At 37.8% G+C, this 23,990-nt stretch overlaps 1 protein-coding gene across 4 annotated transcripts in view; it reads left to right on the top strand.

Moving 5' to 3' along the window:
- PTPRZ1 (protein tyrosine phosphatase receptor type Z1) overlaps window positions 1–23,990 on the top strand; it is a 133,650-nt gene that overhangs the window by 48,923 nt on the left and 60,737 nt on the right. For all 4 annotated transcript variants that reach the window (XM_042872382.1, XM_042872380.1, XM_042872383.1 and 1 more), the window contains exon 3: window positions 22,754–22,933. In XM_042872382.1, the coding sequence (XP_042728316.1) occupies window positions 22,754–22,933 (180 nt within the window). The remainder of the gene's footprint in view (window positions 1–22,753; window positions 22,934–23,990) is intronic.

Raw genomic sequence — 23,990 nt, 5'->3', positions numbered from 1 at the left:
AGGTTTTTGTCAAATTAGTTTATTTCTACTCTGATGGAGTAGCTACTATTTCAGTTTTCCTTTTTCATTTTAAAGTTCTTACTTTTCCCACCCATCACTTGATTGTGTGGTGTTTTTTTTGCCTATTTCTCCTTGACATTCATTAATGCTGCATGAAATCAGTTTCAGTTTGCTACTGCCTCTCATGTTTCCAGGAGAAACTCTTTCTCCTCCCATGTATCTGATGGAGAAAGAGCCAGAAGTATGTTTTCCTGACTTGTAGTCTCTCCCAGCCTCCTTTCCCTAAATGTCAGGGACATTCTCCACTGTGGTTACCATGGTGCCTTCAGCTGGAATGGCTGCAAGAGTTCACAGCAGGCAGCAAATCCACTGCTCATTGCATAGGAACATCTATAAGGAAGCCACTTATCTGTTATATCACAGTTAAACAGAACATGACCAAGTCTGTTTTTTGTTGCGTGTTTTGTATAGGACTAACCCTAGTTTGGTACCATCCAAAAAATATTGACCAATTAAGAATAATTGCTTTGTCCTTCCAGTTGTTAGTACTGATGTATCTATAGATGTGTTACATGCTACCTGTATAAACCTGATGATGAGCTCATCAGCTCAGCAGGTCTATTTAGGAAAAAAAACCTGATGAGTTACAGCAAGATTATATTGTGCTATATTCATTAAGTACCTTCTTTAGAAGGCTTGAAAATGTTTCCTTGTCATTTATCATTAAATCTGAAACACTGTCATTAGCAAAAAAACTTTTTTATTTACTTCCCTATGTGAAAGTCGATATAAAGTACATCTTGAATCTAGACACTGGAAAACACTGAAAAACTGTGTCACTTTTTTTTTTTTCTCTAAAAATATATAGTTTACTTAATAAACAGACTTCAAAAAATAAACATGAATAAAAATCTTTGCTCCAGTGAGTAAGTTACCAGTAACTTCTGTCCCAGTTAGTTTTTGCCAGGTAAGTTGATCATGTTTTGCTTCAATAAATGTCTAGGTAGACTAGAAATATCCTGCATCAGATTCACTCATCATACAGAGAAGAGTTCTCAGCAACAATGTAGATTGATTTGTCCCTCTGGATCCTCAGCTTTAGCCCCTGTAAATGAAGTCAGCAGGATTTTCCACTGTGATTAAGTTCCTTTCATTGAAAGGCTTAGGTTTTTTCCTTATTAGGACCAGAAATGGACTCTTCAAATTCAACAACCTGTTGTCTTCTGACATGTCTTCTGTGTATAGTTAACCAAACTCCATTTTAAAAGCAGGATTTTTTGCTTCATCGTTGCACTAAAAGTCTATCTTAGAAACTCACACTCAACATTTAAAATGTGTCCAGGTTTCCAGGCCAACTGTATGAGTGGACTATTTAGGTCATCTGGTTTCTTTGATATTTTCTTGAAGAGTTCTTCTTTTCTGTTACCAGCATTTACTTGCACTGATACCCCATCCCATTTGTTTTTTTAGTTAACCCAAGATATTTCAGTCTCGTCCTCTTTTGATCATTTCACTAGCTTTCTTTGCTCACCTATGATTCAGTTAAAATTTCTTCAGTGTCTTCAACATGTGTGACTAATGTCATACACTTAACCCAGATGAGCTCTTCCAGTGGCATTGCATACTAGTACATCAGTACTTTCCTGTCCTTACTAGAAGTTGCCCGGTTGGAGATTTAGAACACGCTTACCATTCCATCACACTATCTGTTTACAGTCCTCTATGGTGGACTGGTGTGGTCTGATTCTTCTCTCACGGTTTCCTGTGATGGCATTCTCATTAGTAACTCCTACTACTAGTCTCTAACTCTATGACTTTATCAATTTGATGAATTTCACCCCATTTTATTACTTTGGCTATCAAAGTGAATTGTTTTTTTCTTGTATGCTGGACCTCATTATGATGGCATGTTTTCACATGTCATCAATAGGTATAATCAGCAGCACAGAGAGATTCAGGAGTTTTCTGTACATGCATAACATAGTATTTCCCAATTAACACAGTTTAGCATGTTCTTCTTTTGTAATCTTCGCTAAATTATTTAAATTACTGATTTGCTAGGTATGGTGGAAATCATTTTGCATATTTACTGTTGATCTATTCAGCACAATCACACAATTTCCACTTTTTCAGTGACTCAATTTTTTTTCTTTTCTTTCTCCCAAGGACTTGGCTACCAGCTAAACAGCTGTCTGTCTTCTCATTCGTATTCTGCAGAGAAATTCAGCCTTGCTGTATCTCTATTGACTTAGTAAGCATGAGTCAATAGAAGGAAGTTAGCTCATAAAGTGCTCTGTATCTGAGGCAAAATACTGCTTATGTTGAAAGTTTATTTCCTGTTCAAGCACCACTAAGTTGTAATAATATATAGTCTTAAAATAAATGCTAGCATGAATATTAAATACTCACTTAGCATTCTTACAAGGAGTATGCTGTTACCCACAGATCTCATTTTGATGGATTTCAGAGCAAGTAACTTTTAAATATTGCTGTGTAAGGACTACTTTTTACAACTGCAATTAACTAACTTTATTCAGATTTCAAAATTCTTTTTCTAACAGTTGAAACTGAAGCCAACCGAAATCAGTGCAAATATATCCATTAACTGAAAACTGAACTTTTAATCTGCCCTACCTTGTAGTCATAGACAATTTTTATCACATCGGAAATGTAGCATGTTTCTACAAAAGTTAAATGTGTGGATTTTAGCAGTGGTGGCATAGGTAACAGAAGTACAGGACTACATTGTAAATATTTATTCTACTTTTTATGTAAAATTATTAAAAGATTGAAAAAACTGGGATATTTTGGCAATTAAGTGAGGAATCACTTCAGATACACAGCTATCACTGTGTGCACTCCTCATTATTTGACGCTAAAAGAGAAATTACAAACACATTAGCTTGATTCTACAAAGCTGATCATAAGTGAAAATAAATGTTGACGTTTAATTGTCATGAAACTTCTTATTTAATACCTCACTAAAATGAATGACTCAGTTTACATTTCCCATAGCTATTGTTTCAGCCTATGGGAGTAACAGATTCCAATCAATGCCTGCAACGTAAACTGCAAAGTAATTTCACAGTGCCTTTGAAGATATATCCAGGAAAACTTCTTCCTAAATATGATACTGTTCAGTGTTTCCAATAATATCTTGGATGACAGAAGGAAGCAAATTAAAATTAGCAAATTAGGATTAGCAAATTCATGGAGGACAATATACTGGAGCTTGCAAGAATTTTGAGAGCATTACCAGAATTGGAAGTGAGCTTGAAGAATGAGAGAAATGGTCAGAATCCAGTCAAGTAGAATTTATCAATGCAAGGGTAACAACAAGCACAGAATACCTGAACTGGAAAAGAAAATCAAACACACAGATGCAAAATGGGGACTGCCTGGTTAGGTGGCTAAATAGCAGTTGGCTGTAATTGAATCAGAATTAACAATATGCTGCTGTTGTAGAAAAAGACAATCCCATTCTGAGGTGAATTAACGAGAGTATTGCATAAGGCATGGGAGGCAATTATTCTGCTCTACTTGTCGCTAGGGAGGTCTCAGCTGTACTTCTGTATTCATTCTGGAGCTGCACACTTGTAGAAAATATGGTGACAAATTGAGAAAAGGACCAGAGAAAAAGTGACAGTAATGACAGGGACCTCAGAAAACCTAAACTGCTTGGAAAAAAAAAAAAAAAAAGGAACTAAGTATGCTTAGAAAAAGGAGTTACAGTAATAGTCTTCAAATGTTTAAAGATTGTTATAAAGTGATGTGTTGTTCTCCACTCCACTTATGTGGTAGGGATGAAACGGTTTGATTTGCAGAATGGAAGTTTTATCTGTGATATTGGGAAAAACTTACTGTGAGAACAACAAAGCCCAGGCACGGGTTGCTTAGGAAGGCTGTGGAATCCTTCTCATTAAATCCTTTTAAAAAATGGGGAAAATAAGCAATGAGACCAGAGGAACTTTCAGTCTTACACATCTGTGATGTTTTGGAAGTATCCAGACAAACGTGTTTTTAATAAGGAGAACTAGAAAAATGTGTAACTTCTCTCTTCTAAAATAAATGGGCATTTTTTGCTTTGAAGGGCCTAGTAAGGGTGACAACCCTTCCCATGGCAGGGCAATGGAACTAGGTGATCTTTTAGGTCCCCTCCAAGCCAAGACATTCTGTGATTTTGTGTCCTTAGTTGGAGCTGGAACCTGGAAGCATGATGTTTCATTTCATCAAGTCACCTTCTATCTAGGTCAGGTGTTTCTTGGGCGAGTTGTTATCACCAGACCTAGACATAAGAAATGTGCTGGATTAATTTAATGCTACTTGAATTATTTTGAATGGAAGTGCAGGGGGACCTGGTGCACCAGTAGATTATTTGTGAGGGCGAGAACTACTTCAACGACTCAGACTTGTTTCCAGAGCTTGTCTGATTTGCACATACCGAATTTGACAAGGAAGATTTCTTGTAAGTCTGTGTTCATAATTCTTTGTGAGTTTTATCAATTACTTACTCCTCCGAAGCTTCTAAATCCCATTTTGAAGCCTAAACTCATTTGCTTTGCATGGAAATTAAAACATTTTTGTTCTTCTTTGGATATTTATTGTAGACAACTTGAGATTAAATTGATTTCATTTTCTGTCCTTCTGACTACTGCAAGACATGAGTCGTGCATGCTCATTACTTCTGTCTGACAGAAAAGTGCTGTGAAGGATACAGCTGAAGGCTGACAGTGCTTTCTTCCTCATGCTACTGAGTGATCTCAAACCGACTGGGTTTCTGTTGGAGCAGCCTGAGAGCTGCATATTCTGCATTAGTCTTGGTTTTAGCTTCCTCTGTGTTTTTGGGCACAGTGTGGATTAGCAGAGCCTATCACTTCCTCAGACTTTCTGCAGTCCTAGTGTAGCATTGCAGCCATGCTGCATCACCCCTTCAGCCAATTAATAACTTCAGGTAGATGCCCTTTGTTTGTCCTAGCTTTCTTAGAAAACCTTCATTGCTTCCTTTAAGTCACACAGTGCATCACTAGGGCTCATGCCTTTGTCCCTGGTGAATCAGTTTCCTTGATGTCAGACTTTTTTGCTTCCTGCTTAGCTGATGAGTTCCTTGTAATATTCACAGACGCAATTGCACTGTCATACGTGATTGCACCGTCGTGCGTGATGAATTTGTGTCCCTGGAGGACAATGTTTTCTTTGTGTCATAGTGATACTATATAACAAAGCAAGAAGGTTGAATAGTTGCAAACAAAATCCACACAGTGATTGCTGATCTAAGAAAAAAAAGGTTGTAATCACTTTTTAAGTGTCAGATGTTTACTTGCATGTCATCATCTCCCTTTTGTACGTACTCCTCAAAACACAAGCCACTTTATGTTTGCAGAGCAGCCCATAGCAATCACATAATTTTGTAAGTTTTGTGCATGCTATAAATTGGCACATTATGGGAGTACACTTAAGTAGAAGCTCCTTTAATCTATGTCAAAGTAATACAGACATTTAGGACCTGATTCTAATTAAGCAGTCCTTGTGGTTGCTGGAAACTGAATATACTACAATTTACAGGCCTATGCACTTGGCTGATGATTGACAGATAGAGATGCAGTTGGAAAAAAGAAAGTCTCAGAGACTTCCCAAATATCTCTGTTCTTCCCTCTAACATCTTTTCTTAACCCAGGAAGTGGTTATTCTAGTTGCCAGAAATCACTGGATTTTGTCTGGAAGCAGAGGGCTTGCTGTAGTATGTCAGGAGCAGAGCTGTCAGGGTCTGTGTAAGGGCATCATATCCATCACAATCTTTTGGTTTTTATGATTTTCAAAGGAAGCAACCACTGCTATTAATTAATAAAACTGAAATAAAGTAGGCAGTCAAGCAATACTTTTCCACTTAGATACCCTTTTTTTTACCTATCTGCATCTTCATCTTACATACCAGACTCCAAAGTTGTAAGCTCCTAGCTCCTACATGAGCACATGAGCACATGATCATAACTACTCAATCCAGCCTCCTACAGCTCCTTTCCTCTTCCTGCAATTTGCATATGCTGCAATTCTTCTGAAAATTATCACAGCTCACTGGAGTTGAAGTTCCAGATACAGCATCCCTGCCTCTCAGATTAGATTATCTCTGAATTAAAAAAAAACAAAAAACAAAAAAAGAAACAAAAAACAAAAAACAGGCCTAGAAGCATAGACCAGACAACTTCAGGCTGTTCCTTTTCTCTCCTCCTCCTCCACTGACTGCTATAGCCAGCAGGTGAAAGCCAGGCTTCTTATCACCTTGGGAGCTGAGGTATCTCACTGCCCAGGGCCCACAGCAGCTAGAATCATTTCAGTAATGATGATCAATTCTTTTTCTGGTTACACCTTATCCTTGTATCCTGACATAATTTCTTCATAATGAATGAAGCTATGAATTCAAGTCACTGCTTCCTCAACTCGTGCTCTGATCTCTGGTGCAGAAAGGGAGCGGTCTGTTATCTGTGTATCTAGGGGAGAACTAATTTACCTGGATAGATTGGGCTGCCCTCTGGAAAGTACCCACCCTGATTGTGGCCACTGAAGAGAGCAATGCACTGAGCTTATGGATGCTGGATCTCCCCCAGCCAGTCTTTTTGCCTTCAGCTGTGTGGCATGTTTCACTAGATACATTAGATGTGTTGGATTAAGCCTGTGCCCTGCCTCAGAGTGCAGAATGCACTGGCCAAAAACTTCAGTGCATTCCCCTTCTCACTTTCCTCTCTTTGTTTGAGGAAGATATCTTTTAAAAAAAGGCAATGTGATTCTGAAACCTCAGAGGGTAGCAAATGTCATCCCTCAAACCAAGGTGTCTGATTTTCTTGAAAATCACTGACCAGATTTTAAGTTGGCAGCAAGCATCCTTTAAACTCTACGCATGGCAGAAAAACTGCAATATAAAAGCCAAAAGATTTAGCATAAATGCAACCTATGAAATCTTGGAATGGCTCAAATATTTCTTAAATTTATTTATAAATCTACTCTTATTTTTCATCCTGTGTTTCAGTAAAGTTTGTTTTTACATTCCCCAACTCATGTGGTGGGCAGTGCAAAGAGTTATTAGTAAAATATTAATACTGTCATCTCACAGGACATATTGTTTATACAATCACAGATGCAGATTATATCTCAGATCAGTGGAGCAGTTTTTAAAATATCTCTTTTTGGAGCTGCAGTTGGAGTATAATTACAGTTGTCCACAGTAGTTATATCATGCAGCAAATTAGGAAATATATGTCAGGACCCGTTATGCTAATGGAGGTCTTGCAAGATTCTTAACAATGTAAGTAGATGCCAGACTTGGAAACTGATGGCCCTCTTTGAAACAATACCCCCAGAAGAGATGAGAGAACAAAAATACTGTTGACTTGTGCATGGCTGTCAAGTTAATACTTCGCAGGAATCCACAGCACTAATCGCATTACTTGAGAGCAACTTCTTCATTTCTTTAGCTCCCTCATGAGGTATCCCTTAAGCACTCATTAGACCAGCACAGCTGAAAATTGGTAAATTTGTTTTCAGTGTCAGCTACCATTTTGGTCTTGGCCAGATACAAACGAAATGATGCTACACTGTTGAGGTCACTTTGTTTCCTGCAATTTTTGCAAATAAATACTTAGTTTGCAAAACTCATTAAAATAAAGTAAGATCATATATATTTATGTTTGTACCATCAAACACCTAGTTTGTAAAGGGGTGAGAACTGTAAAACTGTGTTGGGCAGGGAATGGAAATTTTCTGCCCTAACTGGCCATTTAAATAGCACATCTGGAGAATTGTAGCTGCCAAATTCTTAGCAATCATCAGCAGAAGCAGCATCAACAAGGGAACCATTGTGGTATGTGTAGTGGCAGTATTTATTTTATGCAACAAAGAGTTTGTCCCACTACCAAATTAAATTACATATCAAATTAAAGGCAAGATCATGCTTTACAATCTTTCAGTGGGTCTACTTATTATGGAACAGGGACACATCATACCCGCTCTGAAGGGGTGATTTTATGCAGATACACAGCTGCAGTCAAATCAAATGACACGGAAATGCAGAATGTGCAAGGGCAGGGAGTAAAGCTCCCTTAGTTCCTCCTTCAGTCACAGAAACTCTGCGCCTGCAAGCTGAGGATTATCTGAATAGTGATCAAATGTTCTGAGGAAATGTGTTTTAATTAAATTCTGCTCAGCTAAGAAGGAAGACAAGGAGACAATTGTCAACAAAATCCCTCCTTGATGGGAGACTGAATGCTAGTTCCTTACAGTGTCCCTCAGTATTTCACTTTGGCAGGAAGGCAGTAGTAGTACAAGTTAGCAGTGCAGGAGCTGGCAAAGGCAGTGCTCTTCAGGATCTGCTTACTGACATTGCCAATGCAGTAATGAAATATAGTTTTCCAACCTGTGGAGTACTGTACACATTTCATACCCAGTTTTTGTGGATACTATAAATGAGACTGGGAGGTGGAGAAGGATGCACCTGCAGAGAACACATAATGTAAAGTTCTAAATTCTGGTATAGCTTATGCAGCTCTGGTCAAGAGATTTCATCTCTGATTTGGCCTCACAAGTTCATGTTGCTTTTTCTTCACAAATTCAAGCACAAGGGAAAAGGTAATGTTGCTATTGCTTTTTGCATATTTGTTCCTATTGCAGTAAAGTCTTCATCATCTTCATTACAGTACATTGGAGTATTACTGTTCCTCTACATCAGTGATTTAGATGATGGGCCAGAATGTATATCCTCAGGAATTTTACTGATGATTTAAAATGAGGAGGAGTGCTGAGAGACTTCTGCAGAATGTAGAAGTGGATTGACATGAATCTCATGTGGTTCAAAAAGAAGTGCAGCGTCCTGCACTTGGGGAAAAACAATCACAGGCACCAGGACATGCTGGGAACTGACCAGCTGGAAGACAGCTTGGCAGAAAAGGACCTGGTTGGCCTGGTGGTTACCAAGTTGAACATCAATCTGCAGTAGTCTAAAAAAGGTGCTAAGAAAGCTAAGGATATTCTTGAGAGGTTGAGAGATTGCATGAGAGTAGGTTGCATGACCAGTAAGTCAAAAGAGGTGATACTTTCACTCTACTAGGAAGTGATGGAGTGCTGGATCCAGTTCTGGGCTCCTCAGTACAGGAGTCATGAATGTACTGGAAAGAGCCCATGTTGGGGGCCACCAAGGTGATCTGGAGCATCTCTTATGAGGAGAGGCTGAGAGTTGGGACTGTTAACCCTCAAGATGGCATGGGGCATCTTATCAGTGTCCATAAATACCTGAAGGGAGATTGAAAAGAGGAAAGAGTCAGGCTTATTCCAGTGACATCTAATGCCAAAACAGGAAGCTGTGGACACCAGAGTGGTAAACAAGAGGCTCTGTCTGAACAACAGGAAGCAGTTCCTTACTGAGCACTGGCCCAAGGTGCTCTGAAAGGCTGTGGAGTCTCCTTCCTTGGAGATCTTCAAAAGCCACCTGGACATGGTCCTGGGTAACATGTTGCGTGTGCTTGTGCAGCGGGTTTGGACCAGATAGCATCCAGATGTCCATTCCTACATCAGCCATTCTGTGGTACTGCAATTACAGAATGGCCAGGGTTGGAAGGGACCTCAAGGATCATGAATCTCCAACCCCCCTGCCATAGGCAGGGCCACCAACCTCCCCATTTAATGCTAGACCAGGCTGCCCAGGGCCCCATCCAACCTGGCCTTGAACACCTCCAGGGACAGGGCATCCACAACCTCTCTGGGCAGCCTGTTCCAGCACCTCACCACTCTCTCTGTAGAGAATTTCCCCCTGACATCCAAAGCATCTGAGCAAGAGTCTCAGAAGAAGAGACAAAATATCATTACTAAACCAGAGAAAAGAGGGAAAAACAAAAGCAAGGCAAGCTGAGAGATGACAAGGGTGGAGGGGAGTCTCAGTACAAGCCTTTATGTCTAATATCCACAGAATAAAAACTTCAAGGACACCCATCAGTCAAGGAATTGTTTATCAGAACAATTAAGTGACAGGATATTAGAAAAAATAAAGAGATAATATAGAAAGAAACATAATTTTCAGCAGATCTCTTGTGACTCATAGTCACAATCTGGCAGCATTTTCTGTGAAGTTAAAAACATCTTTACTTTGAAGGAACAATTCCATGGAAACTCCACTAGCTGAAGTTTCTAGATTTGATGTTTCCCCATAGGGAAGTACACTGCACTGGAAACATCAGGTTCTTGGTATTATTCATAGATAAAACAGATTCCAATGAAGGGAAAGTTGTTGTTGCCTATAGCCAAGAGAAATTATTAAAAAAGAGTTCACAGCTGCATATGCAAAAAGCTGTCTCTGCATTTTCTCAGAAACTTTCACTTACGTTGTGCTTTTGCCTTGCTTTCCCATTCCTGAGCTCCCATTTTCTTCTAACCTAATATATTATTCCTTATCATAGAACTGATGGAGAATCATATAATTCACCTACAGAATTTTTTGATCAGCCCCTTCATTTAGAAATCTCTGTGTAAATGTCATGTGAGTCACTCATGAGTGAGACTAATCCTCTCATATTTTGAAAATTATACTGGGGAATATAGATTCTGAGCTTCACCAGCAGAGCAAGCTTTATTATGCCTGTGCTTATCTGTGAAGATATGCTGTAGCTGGAAACTCAGGCCATGTATCTCTTCGTTAACCGTCATAATATTTTGCCCAACTTTCCATCCCAATTGTAATTAAGGCCTACTACCTTAGCTGTGGGCAGCTGTATCTAGCTAGGAAGAAATCATAACCAGATCCTCAGAGACTGGGAACAGCAGGAGACCATAGTACATAAACTGTGATGCAGAGTGCAGATGGAGAGCACGAAGGATATTCTTCTAGGAAACAAAAAAAAAAAAAAAAAAAAAGTTTTAAAACAATAAGTGGCTGATCTAGATACTGTATAATCTAGGTGAGGTTTTTTTCTCTGTTTTTCCTAATTATTATCTTTTACATAAAATATGAAATTCTTGTCTGGTAGAATAGAAATTAGGAATCATCTTTTGATAAGGAATTAGACCAATAGCCATGTAACTATGTCAGAAATCTCATAATATATGCACTGATGGTGCTAAGTGCTGTATAGCAAACGCTGGTCATTGTGCTAGCATAGCAAACACAAAACTACTAGAAATGTATTATATGTAATTATTTTAACAATTACATTTTGTATTTGCTTTAATAGTAGTGGACTTTGTTTTGAGACAGAAATATGGTCTTCCTATGAATAGTTCAGTAACATATAAGCTGTTTTATAGCCACCCATACATTCTGTGACCTGAATAGCTGGCTACCAACACGGACATGGTTGTGGGACTGGAGCCTAATTCAGACGGGAATCAAAAGACCGGAGAAATACTTTAGAATAATTATAATTAGGCTATGATTTAAGGCTTGTGTGACTCTGTGGAAGAGATGCGTGGAATAATCTGATCTTAAATGTGAAATGTGGTAGATATCATGCAGTGAATTGACTGCGTTGACTCCACAAATGCACAATTTCTAATATGTCCCATTTGTGAAAGTGGTGTTCAGAGGAAGGAGGACATCTGATTTTTTCTAAAACCTGTTGTCAGGATCTGGCGGTTGGGTTGTTGTATTAGAATTGAAAATCCGTGTTTCTGAATGGAGGCAGATGTGATTTCAGGGCTTTGCTTCCAACTCAGTGCTGTTGATTGCACAGAGGGTCATGCCAACTGGGTAGGTGCCTTGGGAGACTGTGGCAAGAGATGAGCTGTTTGTGAATTCAGAATGGCCTTTGATGATGGTTACTCAATCTGGCAGTACCTCAGGGCACAGGCAGTGGTAGAGATCAGGTATAGGGGACTTTTGATGAAAATCTGGGAACCTACGAATTCTATGTGAAATGGTCTCTGAAGCCTGATTATCTACATTTCAGTTAGATGCACAGTAAGTCTGTACCATGGAGGTTTTGTCCCAACAGCTTACAGATCTGCTTTGATAGCTGATAATTTAGCGCAAGAAACCTGTGTGCCATTATTTTAGTTATGGCTGGCCAGTTGCTGACAGTCTGAGCAGAAAAGATACATGTCAGAAATTTTTTTCTCTTAGTCAGTAATTAAAAGTGTATTGTTTAAGATAATGAGATAGCATTCACATTCAATATATTTTTCTTGAGCATAAAATTGATACTTTCCATCAAGAGGGAAAAGGAAAAAAAGAGGAAGCAGTAGATAAAATTTCAGAGTGAAACTAAATATTCATCTCATATAGAGGCCTTCCAGAAATCTAGAACTGCCAAGATTCTCAAGTACTTGGGATCACTTGGTACTAAAAGCACTTGTGTCCATCCAGTCCTCCGTTGGGACTGGATGATTACCTTCACACAAACTATAACGTGTTAACTCTGCAGCAGAAAGTTGTTTCTCCTCTGTGCTGGGAGAGGTCTGATAGGTGATGTTAATGTGTTGGGAATACCATGTGTTTCTCTTGCTCCTACCATAGTAGCTTCCCACTTAAAAGAGAGAAATAAACCAAGAAGCATGCCTTTGATTTGGCCAGTCATGGTACAGTATTCAAGATCTCTTTCTCCTTTAAAGATTCACTTAATGGAAAGTAGTAAAGACTATGCTGGCAGGTGATAAAAAGGACCCTACATTTGATCTTTGTGTAACAATGTGAAGAAAAAAAGTAACAAGCTCTTCTGATCCTCTTCTATTTTATTATGTGCAGAAATGAAAGGAAAATAGTTCTTTCCTCATGGAGAAAAGAGAAAGAAAAATGATGGCACAAATCTTCATGAAAGTTGATTATTCTGTGTATTATTAGCCACAGAAAAAAAAAAAAAAATGAAGTGCTAAGCCATTAAAAAGCTTAGTGAATTTAAAGGAATGTTGATATGAAATCTGAAATCTTCATTGTGAACTTTTGGCTCTGAGGCAGTAGGTTAAGCTTCAATTTCTATCTGTTCCACAATACAAGCTGTGCAGTGAATTAACTCTTCTTTTCAGAAGTTTTATCTCTACAAGACTCACAGAGGTACAGGAACTTAAGCGTGTGCCTCTGTAACAGTTAGTGCTGCTTCCTTCCCTATTACAAATGTAGTTTCCAGGGTAGGATAGAATGGAAAACCTGTGAGAATAAATGTTATTAATGGCCAGTGAGTTTCCCGTCTGAAATGAGTTACACTTTCTGCTAAATAGCTTTTACCTTTTCACTATTGAGAGTAACTACTCGCTATTGAAAGTAGCTCTTAAAGTTCTTAATACTGAAAGATTTTTAAAGCCTGGTTAGATCTCTTTTTTTATGTCTGCAGAAGAAAAAATATATTTGCATATCACATTTGTGAAAGAAGTTCTTGGAAGAAATACCTACTGTGTAATTTACATAATGATGCTATCCCATCAGGGCTGGAAAGAACCTCACTGGAGGAGTTATTAAGGACTGTTTCTGAGGATGTGGTAACTCTCAAGAAGAATAATCATGTGCTAGTGTCATTTAAATTTAGCATGGTAGGTTACCAGAGAAAGAATCATCCATCCACTGACTTTGCTATTGTAGATCTGAAAGAATGTGCTGTAGCATCTGTGGGAAAAACATGGAAACATGATGATAGCAATGAAATTACACTTATTCCAAACCAATACCGTTAGTGCAGGAGGGTTTGTGGAATGTTAGGAGTGGGCTGGTTTTTATCTTCTTGCCACTTGCACGTATTTTGTACTTTAAAAAATATTCAGGTTGCCTCCCCAGACAAAATAATTGTTTCTGAAAACACACACGAAAGCCAAACTCAGGGCATCTTTACCAACACAGGCATTTCATGCTGCCTTGCTGTGTGACTCATTGCATTTAAGCAGTCTGTCTCTGTCTCAGTGGCTTAGGGAAAAAAGCATAACATTGCTTAAAATGGACACACACAGAATGGTGTGTCTGCGTGCATGAGACTCCTATCCTCCAGCATGCAGATTTAAATTCTGTGTGTATTTCCGTGTCCTTCTCAAAATAATGCACTGCTATTGTTTACAAATGTGACTTTTTTTTTTTTTTTTAATCATCCTGGTTGCCTAGCTACAGCAGCAGCTTGTTGTACATTCCAGAGTACATAGTGGCTGCTTTAAAAAGTTAGTGTTCATTTTCTTTTAGGGATTTTCTTTTATCTGGGGGGGCGGGGAAAAGAGAAAAGGGAATTAAAGCTTTTGCTATTGCATTCATAGTCCATGCTTATCAATTAGAATGGGCTTTCTAAAATCAAAAATATTATGTGATAAAAACTGTGAAGGTGAGCACACATACAGCTTTATCTCCATCTATAAAACAAATTCCTGCCCACTACCTCCTTTCACCCTTAACATTAAGCAAGCGTGATATATATCGAAATTCCCATAGAAGTGTAATACCAAATTACACTATGCTGCTAAAAGGTGCTAGAAAGAAATCTAACTTTACTGTGCCATTATGTTCTTCTGGAGATTGGTAGGAGCTTCATTTTATAAAAAAATAAAGCTCTATAAATGAGAACCTGGAGAGCAAAAAAAGGTGATGCTCTTTTCAACATTAATGTAGTTTATGCACTGGCACCTGCTGGGACTGACTGAGCAGTGATGTAATCCAGTATTCTTTTACCTTTTATTTGTCTTGCTTTGGTTTATTTCTGTCTAGTCCTTGCTTTTCAAGATCTTTACATTATTCTTTTAAGCTGAGATAAATGCCTTTTTGCTATTCAAGGACAAATGCCAACCTTTTTCACAGCAGCTTGTGGATGTCTTGCATCCAAGGTTGCACAAGTCTTATTTAGCAGTGATCTTCATATGTATGCACAGTGGATCTGATCCAAAGGCCAGAGAACTCACCCATAATTTTTTTAATATACTTAAAGGAGCAGACTTTGGATCAGAGCTTATTAAACCTATTATTCTTGTAGATTGGCTGGTAATAACAGGAGTTATTTTCCTTGGTGATAGCAACAAAGTAATATACATTTGGTTATAGCAAAAAATGGGATGAGGGAGAGAAAAGAAGTGAAGAAGGAAAGCAAAAGGCGGTGGAGGGGGGAAGGAGGGAGATCATGCCACAAGAGAGAAAACAGTTTTGATATTCTCAGTGAAATCCAACACTGTTAGATCTGTTGATGTGTTGAAAAGCTGAGAAGGAAATGATACCATTTTAAATTTCCTTGCTATAATTTGGTTCTGCCACCCAAGATCATTTCTAAAAATGCAGCAGAGACTACCTTGGTATAATGAGCAAGGAAATGCAAAGACTGTCATAGTGCCACTCATTAGATTTAGATGGTGATCCACACTCTGGTATAAATGAGGGTTTTTGCTTCTGAAGATGGGTTTTGTTGTAGTCATCTCCTGGGACTTCATCAACTATCACTTATCAGACAGATGCTGAATGCTAAACTTGAAGTAGATTATTACTTCCTTTCTTTGCTCTTGTTGATGGTCATTTAAGATGCATTTTTATGGTCTGTTTAAAGTTGGCTCAAGCTTTGACTCAAAATAATTTTGTCATTCTCAATCATTGCATTTCAAATAGATTAGTACTTGAACGATATAGGCAGAGGGAGACACTACCATAGGCTCCATGCATGCTCCTGTTATGCTCCTGATATAAAGGCAATACAGTACACGTCCTCTGTGCAGTAGATGTAAGTTTGAGGGCAGGCCTCCATTCCACTTCCAGGAAGAACAGCTGAACTGTGGTGAGGCTGTATGGTGTTGGAAAGCTGTTGCTGTTATCTTAAAAATCATGGAAGTGGTAGAGGGTGAAGTGTGTGACTGTCTGTTTCACACATCCTTCCTCGCCAACACTGTGCATCTGCTTAGGAATGGGTGAGGAGTTCTTTCTTTGGGAGGGACCAAACAGATCTTTGATATTGCCATGACACACAATTGTCAGCTAATTCTACTACACCCAATATGAAAAGAAATGTGGCTGTAGGGATCTGAAATTTAGTCACAGGCTGTTATCCTCAGTGCTGGCCAAAAGACATTGCCTATTTCTTACCCTAAAACTGAGCCAGCTCCATGCATTCCAGTTCTGTTTTCAGCTATGGTTATTTGTGATCTTGGAATTTTCTCTGTCACTCAGCAGTGCTGTATAAAATTTTGTGACCTTAAGTATCTTAAGGAAATCATTGCTACTATCTGAATTCCTTGGAGAAGTTTAAAAGTGGTGAGTTTCCAATTAGGGTTCCACATATTCCGAAAAATGAAATAAAAGTAAGAGAAAGAATGTATTTATTTTTTATTGGATATTTTCTCATTTGACACTGTAACAAATTTCCTTCCTTAATACTTACTTGAAAATATAGCTTAGATCTTAACACTACATTAATTATCAAGATTACTTGGCAAGTTTTCATTGTCTATTGCTACGTCATTCTCTAACAGCATTTCTATGCAAATTCAGAAGCAATGGGATGAGAATAATAGAAAAGAGATATCTTAAAATGTTGATTGAATTTCTCCCATAATCTTATTCCGAGTGTAAACAACCATACCATTGAGTACACTGCAAATCAGTGATAATCTATATTTCTCTGGCAAAGAAGTATTTGACTATATAGTTTCTGTCTAGCTTGGCCAGATACATCAAGGACTGAAAGAAGAGGAACAGCAAACAGTTGCTATATTGAAAGTGAGCTGTCCATTGGTCTTCATCCTCCTACACATTTTGCTCAGTAATTCACTTAGGCTATGAATCATTATCAGATTGACTCCCAGGAAGACAAATCACCAGGCAGCCACTGCATTTATAATACTGATTACAGTTGTCTATTGTATCTCAAGAACTGTGGTTTATTCTATCTGATTCTTTTTTTTTTTTTTTTTTTTTTCCGTGAGGATGAAAGGGGAAAAATACAATTTTTTTCTTCTCTCAGTTGTTTTTGGCTATGTTTTGAGCTGTCCTGGTGACGAGAGATGTGGATGAAGCATAATGTTTATGCTCAAATAAAATGTAAGATGAAAGAAATATGATGATTGGAGAATAAAAAAGCATTGCATTAAATTTTCCTGACTCGTCTGCTAATTTAGATATTAATAACAGACATACTTCACATGGGAAACAGAGAAAATGGGCATGACAGGTCAGTGCTGGGCCATTCTTTAGGATATTCTCCTCAAGAAAAGTCCATGTTTTTCTGTGTTTGTACAGCTCAGATATCTTCTTGTGTGCATATGCACACAATGCACAATCTTTTAGAATACAGTGAAGATATGCTGATACTTAGAAAAGTGACAATGCAGTAAAGAAATGTTAAAATAGATGTTCTGGCTTGCTCGAATGAATCTAGTTGCAAAACAAATAAAATTTTTTGTTTCATCTGTTTCCTTCATTTGAAATGTCAAATCCTAAAGTAGTGCAATATCTGTAGGGAAATGTGTTGCATTCATTTATCTGCAACTGCATGTATGCAAAAAAAATTATGGGATAAATATATTTGACTTTTGCTCATTTGAGCAAGTTACATTTTTAGTGTTGAATTTTGATCATGTAAATATTGTTGAAGTTTGTAGAGTGACCACGCAGTTACTCTATGGGCTGTTTTTAACATAGCCATCATTTGTTAGCATTTGACCTAGACACTGGCAAGCAGTCCTGTCTTGGAAAGCCCACAAGCAATTAAACTCTAAGACAGGCATAAAAATTGGCTAAGCCCAAAATTGGAAGCCAAAACTTCTTCTCTGCATTGACATGTAACTTCACCCCTTAGAGTCTAGACTTTTTCAATCTGAAGAATTTATAGGGAGTTTATGAAACTGATCATGAATAGTGCTGTGGAGGTAACTGGGGCTTTTTGGAGGTGAAAGAAAATCCCTGCAATGAAGATCAAGACAAAATAGAAGCACTGTTTTCTACTTGCTGGCATGTAAGACTAAGACATTTCATTTATTTGTGGACAAAAATCTGCCTTCAGAATACAGTTTCATGTAATATGAGGTATACTAATATCCACAAGGTTAATATCAGTGGCACTTATCTCTGTTGGCCAGTGGTGCAGCTCTTCACTCACTTATCCAGAGTCTGCACTGAAGTCACTTTTCTATCTTTAGAGACTAGAAGCTGCACTGTGCAACCGTTGGTGCAAAGCTAAGTGTATTAATCATTCGTGGATTCCCATCTCCTCTACTGATCCAGTTTGGATGCTCTAACTAAACAGTGAAGCAGAAACAAAGAGCAGAAGGAATACCTCTACCTTTAGTCTTCAGAGCTTCAACTAAATTTAAACCTTGTCCTAACATAAGGACCCACATATTTAATGGCCTTGCTTCATATTTCTCGTATCTTACAATTAAAAAAATTGCTTTATAAAATCAAAATAGAAACACAAAAAACAATCAAACACCAAAAGCACTTTGGAGTCACTTAACGTTTCAGAGTGATATGTCAGTGACATCTTTGGTAGAACAGATCTATTCTGTCTACGCAGAACATATATTCTTCACTTTCCATAATTGTCCAGTATATATTTTAAAAAGTAATGGAAGTAATGATATCATCCAAGAGCGAAAGATGAAAAATAGAGAGTAGCAAATTAAGCAGCAGTAAAAATCTCTCACTCTTTTCTACTTCCTTTCATCTGTAACATAACCACAAAGCTTCACAACAGTTTAAGTCTTGAAATAATAAATGGAATAAAAGCAGTGAAAAACTTTAATCACACCTATGATTTTTTTCTGGTCTACCTGTTATTTTACTCAGGCTGCACTGCCAGTTCCAAAGTCAGTGTTTATACCCGCAACTGGTAAAAATTTAGTCTTGAACTACACCTGCTGTCTTAAGTTGTATCCATATTTCTAGCAGTACTAGGTTAAGTTCTCTCTCTATGAAGATATATTTGCCATTGATTTAAGAAGAGCATTCTGCATAAATCATATATTGCATACAGGGAGCACTGATACCCCGTAGTAAACAGCAGTACTCATCATGAAGACTTACAGCCCAACAGATAGGCATATAGTAGCATCTCAACATGCTGAGAAACCGCTCTCCTGGCAAGCTGCTGGGAGGATCACAGCCTACTCAGTTTCACAACTTGCTCTTTCTGCTTGCATAGGCTGCTAACTTGTGAAGAACTGTTTGACAGATGCTTTTCTTTCAACTATTGTTACAAAAGACAGAAGTGCAGTAACACTCTGTGGGACAGATCTTCCAAAGGCTGCAGGAGGTAGAAGAGCAGCACGAAATGAAAAGTGCGTGCTTGTTGTAAGGGTGGGCTCATGAGGCTAAGGATGAGGAGCAGTGCTGAGTATAACATTTTATCGAAACAGAGTAGGCAAATTTTCTTTGGCCACTCTGCCTTGAGCAAGAATAGTGAAGGTTATGGTATACACAGTCTTCCATTAACTTGTCATCTGCTCAGGCTCATTTTCATTCATAGTGAATTGTCAGTTACTTCTTCAGAGCTGACAGCTTTGACAAACATCACTTCCTCTGTGCATTCTTCACATTACATCATGCACATTTTTATTCTCCTCAGGTTTCCTTCCGAGCAAAGAACAGTTTGGGGAAAATCATTTTCAAAGCTGAGTTTCAACAATATTTTCAAGATGGCTGGCACTGCTTTGATTTGTGGTTTCTGTGATAACACCTACAGTAAAACAATCTGCTCTTGTTTAAAAACATTTGGTTCTTATGATTTTACTTTGGCTTTCTGCAAGTCATGTAAACCACAGCAGTTTCACCACCTGCTTCCTGCATTGGATGCATTTACATCAGCATTTTGGATTAGATTGAGACTGGACTTCTGGAGGAAATCTTATGGCTGCTCTCTACTTTCCCAGCTTTGCTTCCCAAGGCAGAGTTGTCTCAGAATGCATGACGTGGATTCATCCCAACTGCTACTAAACAGAAGAAGCACTGAAACAATATACCAAATACATTTCATCTGCCAGTGGGCATTTACCATGGAACCAGAGATAGGCTGAATTAAAAGCCTTCTGAAAAACGTATGGTGTGGACATCTGGTCTTCAGCCCCAACTGTTTCGCTCTATAAATCCATTTGTATTGGTCTGCAGAACATGATATATGCATAGACACATATTGTGCTATTCAAACATAATCTGAATCATCACAAGTGAACTCCCATTCTTTCTGAAATTCCCCATGTTCCTTCTCCAATATGGAGCCTGTTATTGATTTCCTTTACATTTAATTCCATAGCTTTTGATCAATGCTGCAGTATCTCAGCAACTACTGAGTAAGTGTAGTTTTGCACATGACTGACAAAATGTACACGTCTCATTCCTTGGTACAAAGGTTCTTTTTTTCCTATGAAATATCTTCCATATTGCCTGCATTTCTCAGTACTGAGGTCACCTGCATTTCTGCAACTACAAGCAATTTAAAAAAACAAAAAACACCTGCTGGACCAAAAAGAAGAAAAAGGATTAAAAGTCATCAAATACCTATTCAGATTTTCCAGCAGGAGCATTGATTTGGGGCATTCAGTTCATTTGTCTTAGTTGGAAGACTATTGTCCTCTGAAGCCAAAAATACTTTTCATTTATCCTTGGATGATTTCAGCTAGCAGTCATACAACAAGGACAGACTTGCTTAATTTTTTTGTCAACCAGAGAGCAGCAGAAAAAGTATTTGCATTTTTTCCATACATAAGATAGATAAATCAGTTCCTTACCGTGTGCACAGGCAAGTGTGTGGTGTCCTACAATTACACGAAAATCACCATTCTAAAATTTATAGAGGATTCATAAAAGTTCAGAGATGTTCTAAGATTTCAGTAAGGGATAAACAATGAAAGGAGAATCTCTGTATCACAATCACTTGACTTAATTGTTTCCACACATTAAAAGCCTGAACATTATCAAACCTTTGTAGCAAGCTCACATCACAGGTTTGAGGCCTAGCTGAGAGGTAGGAAATCATGTTCTTCACCTCGTCAGGCCTTAAGCTTCCCTCATTTCTTCCTCTCAATGTTTATAACAAGCCTCACATCTAGAATGAATGAAGAAGCTTCTTAGCTTGAATCACAACATTACCATAGTGCCTACAGCTGGCATCCTACTATCCTAACTCCAGGTGCCCTGGCTCAGGACGTGGTGGTGGGTTACAGTGTTGACACAGCACTATCAATTTATATTGAAGTAAAATTGGCTTTTTTGGTTTTAAAGGCCTTCAATATTTATTAAAAATTTCTCTTATAGATTACCTGAGCGTATTCATCAAGTTTAAGTTGACTTGAACTCAGAATTTTTCAAGGGAAGCTTTAAAGATAAGAAGTGAAATAATACTCTGTTCACATAAAAATCACATTAGAAATCAAGTTATTGCAATGCTTGTCCAGGTTATAAACTATAGCTGACAGCTAATGCCCAGGAGATACATTACTTGAGGATGAGCCGGAAGCCCACCAGTGTGCCCTTCCCAAAGGAAGGGCTGTTCACTTAAACAGGATTCTAATCCCCACCTGCAGGAAATTCAGTTTCAGTACACTGTGACTGAAACTTTTTTATTTGCTTGGCCACTGTGCCTAGCAGTTTCTTCTGTTCCTGACTGAAAGAAGTAAATAGCACGCCATCTGACCTGCAGTACTTCTGATGTGGCAAGGTGATATTGGTAACTGGCCTGACTTGATCCTTGCTGAATTATTTAGCTCAGGTATGTTTCTAGGTAGCTCACTATCCAGATGAGCATCTTGTATTACTGCCTATTGTCATGGTTACAGGTCTGCCTGCATCTCCTCTCCCCTCACTGAGTTTTCTGAGTGCAGTATGAGGGCTGTCCTTGCCTGGGGTGCAATACAGCCAATCTTCCGCTGACAGACATGATGTAAAAAAGCAGCCTGTAAATGAGCCATGGTTCATTTCAGCATCTATGATAGAATTTGAATGTGTGCAATGGATTCATTAATATTCACTTGTGACTAATAGGAAGCGAAAGCTAACTGAAGCAGCTATATTTTCTTATATCTCCACAGTCAAAACTTGGTTTTAATTAGTTTATTAGTTTATTTCGTTTAATTTAAATGCCATCAAAATCCCCTGTCAATAGAAAATATTTGTATGTGTGCAAATGCATACACCACCAAAATGCTGTGTAATTTATATTACTGTAATATATAATCCAAAGATTCTCAAGGCAGCTGCTAACTTCTCACACTGGTCTGCAGAGTACTTGCTCAATTCTTACGGTATTCAAGTATGTTGTGCCTGTGCCTGTGTAATCCAGTGCCCTGGAGAAAGTGCCCTGCTGTGGCACAGGACCTCCTGACAGTTATCAGAGCATCACAAACTTTCTCCTTTTGCTGAGTAAAATCTTATCTGTCTGTGTAAGGATTACTTTAAAGATCATACTTTTATTTATTAAAAATCTTCTGGGCTGATTGAGTTCATCAGGCAGAAGGAATGTTGATGACATTTGGGTGATGAAAGAGTTGTTTAGAAATTAGGGTTTTGCAGTAACTTCAAATTCTTTTTGAATGACAGTTTCTTTCATCTAAAAGCTTTCTCGTTTCATTTATTATTTCTGTATGTTGTGCTTGAGGCATTTTTGTTGTGTTCTGCTTTCCCTGGAGATTCATAATCATTTCTGTATGATATCTAAAATCATCAAAAGTGACCTAATTCTTTAAGGTAGAATTCAACAGTACTTGTGCAGAGTTTTGCAGCAGATGAGACCAAAGAAGAGAAGGTATTCTGACTTCAGATTGCAGACTGTGTTTTGAATTACTCACATTGAAAAATGTATGGATATCAGTTTAGGTTTAAATGTATTTACTGCAGTGTTTTGATTTCTAGGAACTCTGAACCAAACGGACTGGGGAAAAAAATATTCAGCTTGCAATGGTGCCAAACAATCTCCTATTAATATAGATGAAGACCTTACCCAAGTGAATGTGAATCTAAAGAAACTTAAATTCCATGGGTGGGAAAAGGAAACTGGAGAAGATACTTTCATTCGCAACAATGGCAAAACAGGTAAAATACCATGTTTCATGTTTGGAGTTAGAGCACTTAATAGTGATAGAGGACAGTAAGCCGTGGATTTTTAATTAATTAATTAATTAATTAATTACACTTTTTTCATTTTCCTTTTCCATAGCCTTTGTGTTCTGAATTTATCATTTTAATAACAATAATAGAAAAAAAAAAAAACACAAAATTGATGACTATAGCCAAGCATAATAGAAAGCCACTAAAGCACAAATGAAAATAATGTTCCAGATAGAGCCAAGGAAATCACAGCATTACTATCATATCATTGTGAGCACTTCACTAAGCTGAACAGTAATTTACTGTTTTCTACAAAGTAATGATAGCTATTACTTAGTGTCTAGAATTTTAAATGAATATATAGAAATCATTTTTTTTTTTAAATACAAATAAATTACTTACTCATCTGGAAGCACTTCGAGGACCAGTTGTAGTTTCAAAAATCTAATGGTGGTGGGATTCATCCACACGTCAACACCTGTAATGTAGACACATGTATGAATTATTCACTTCAACTCCCTTCTTCAAATTAAAAAAAAAAGAAAAAAAAAGAAAAAAAGAAAAAGAGAAAAAGAGAAACAAGTGCTTTTGTAGTCTGATTTGATATTTCTATCTTAAAAATGTATTTTAGGAAGAGATGATTCACAGCTCAGGGACATGATTTAGTGAAGGGTTGTTAGAGTCAGTGTAATGTGGTTAGGTTGCGGTTGGACTTAATGATCATTAAGATTTTTTCCAACCTGAGCAATTCTATTATTCTGTGATTCTGTTGCTACAGAAAAGAAGCTTATGGTGGCAAATATATTACCAGACAAATATTTTTCAACCACTTTGCTATAAATCTAAGATAGCAGCATCTAAACGCAGCTTCGTGGAAGCTCTATAACTTGTTTCAGGTGCTGATATGAAGGAAGGCATCTTCTAACAACTATGTCTTTGTCTCACAGCAGTGCCCAGAAAATTCCTGGATCAGTCACATTTCATTTTATTTTATTTTATTTTATTTTATTTTATTTTATTTTATTTTATTTTATTTTATTTT

Source organism: Lagopus leucura, unplaced genomic scaffold (genome assembly GCF_019238085.1).
Source record: "Lagopus leucura isolate 7727_CA_CO unplaced genomic scaffold, USGS_WTPT01 Super-Scaffold_100008, whole genome shotgun sequence".
Taxonomy (NCBI): domain Eukaryota; kingdom Metazoa; phylum Chordata; class Aves; order Galliformes; family Phasianidae; genus Lagopus; species Lagopus leucura.
Note: the sequence above shows the minus strand (reverse complement) of the source record. Positions and strands in the feature narration are given on the sequence as shown.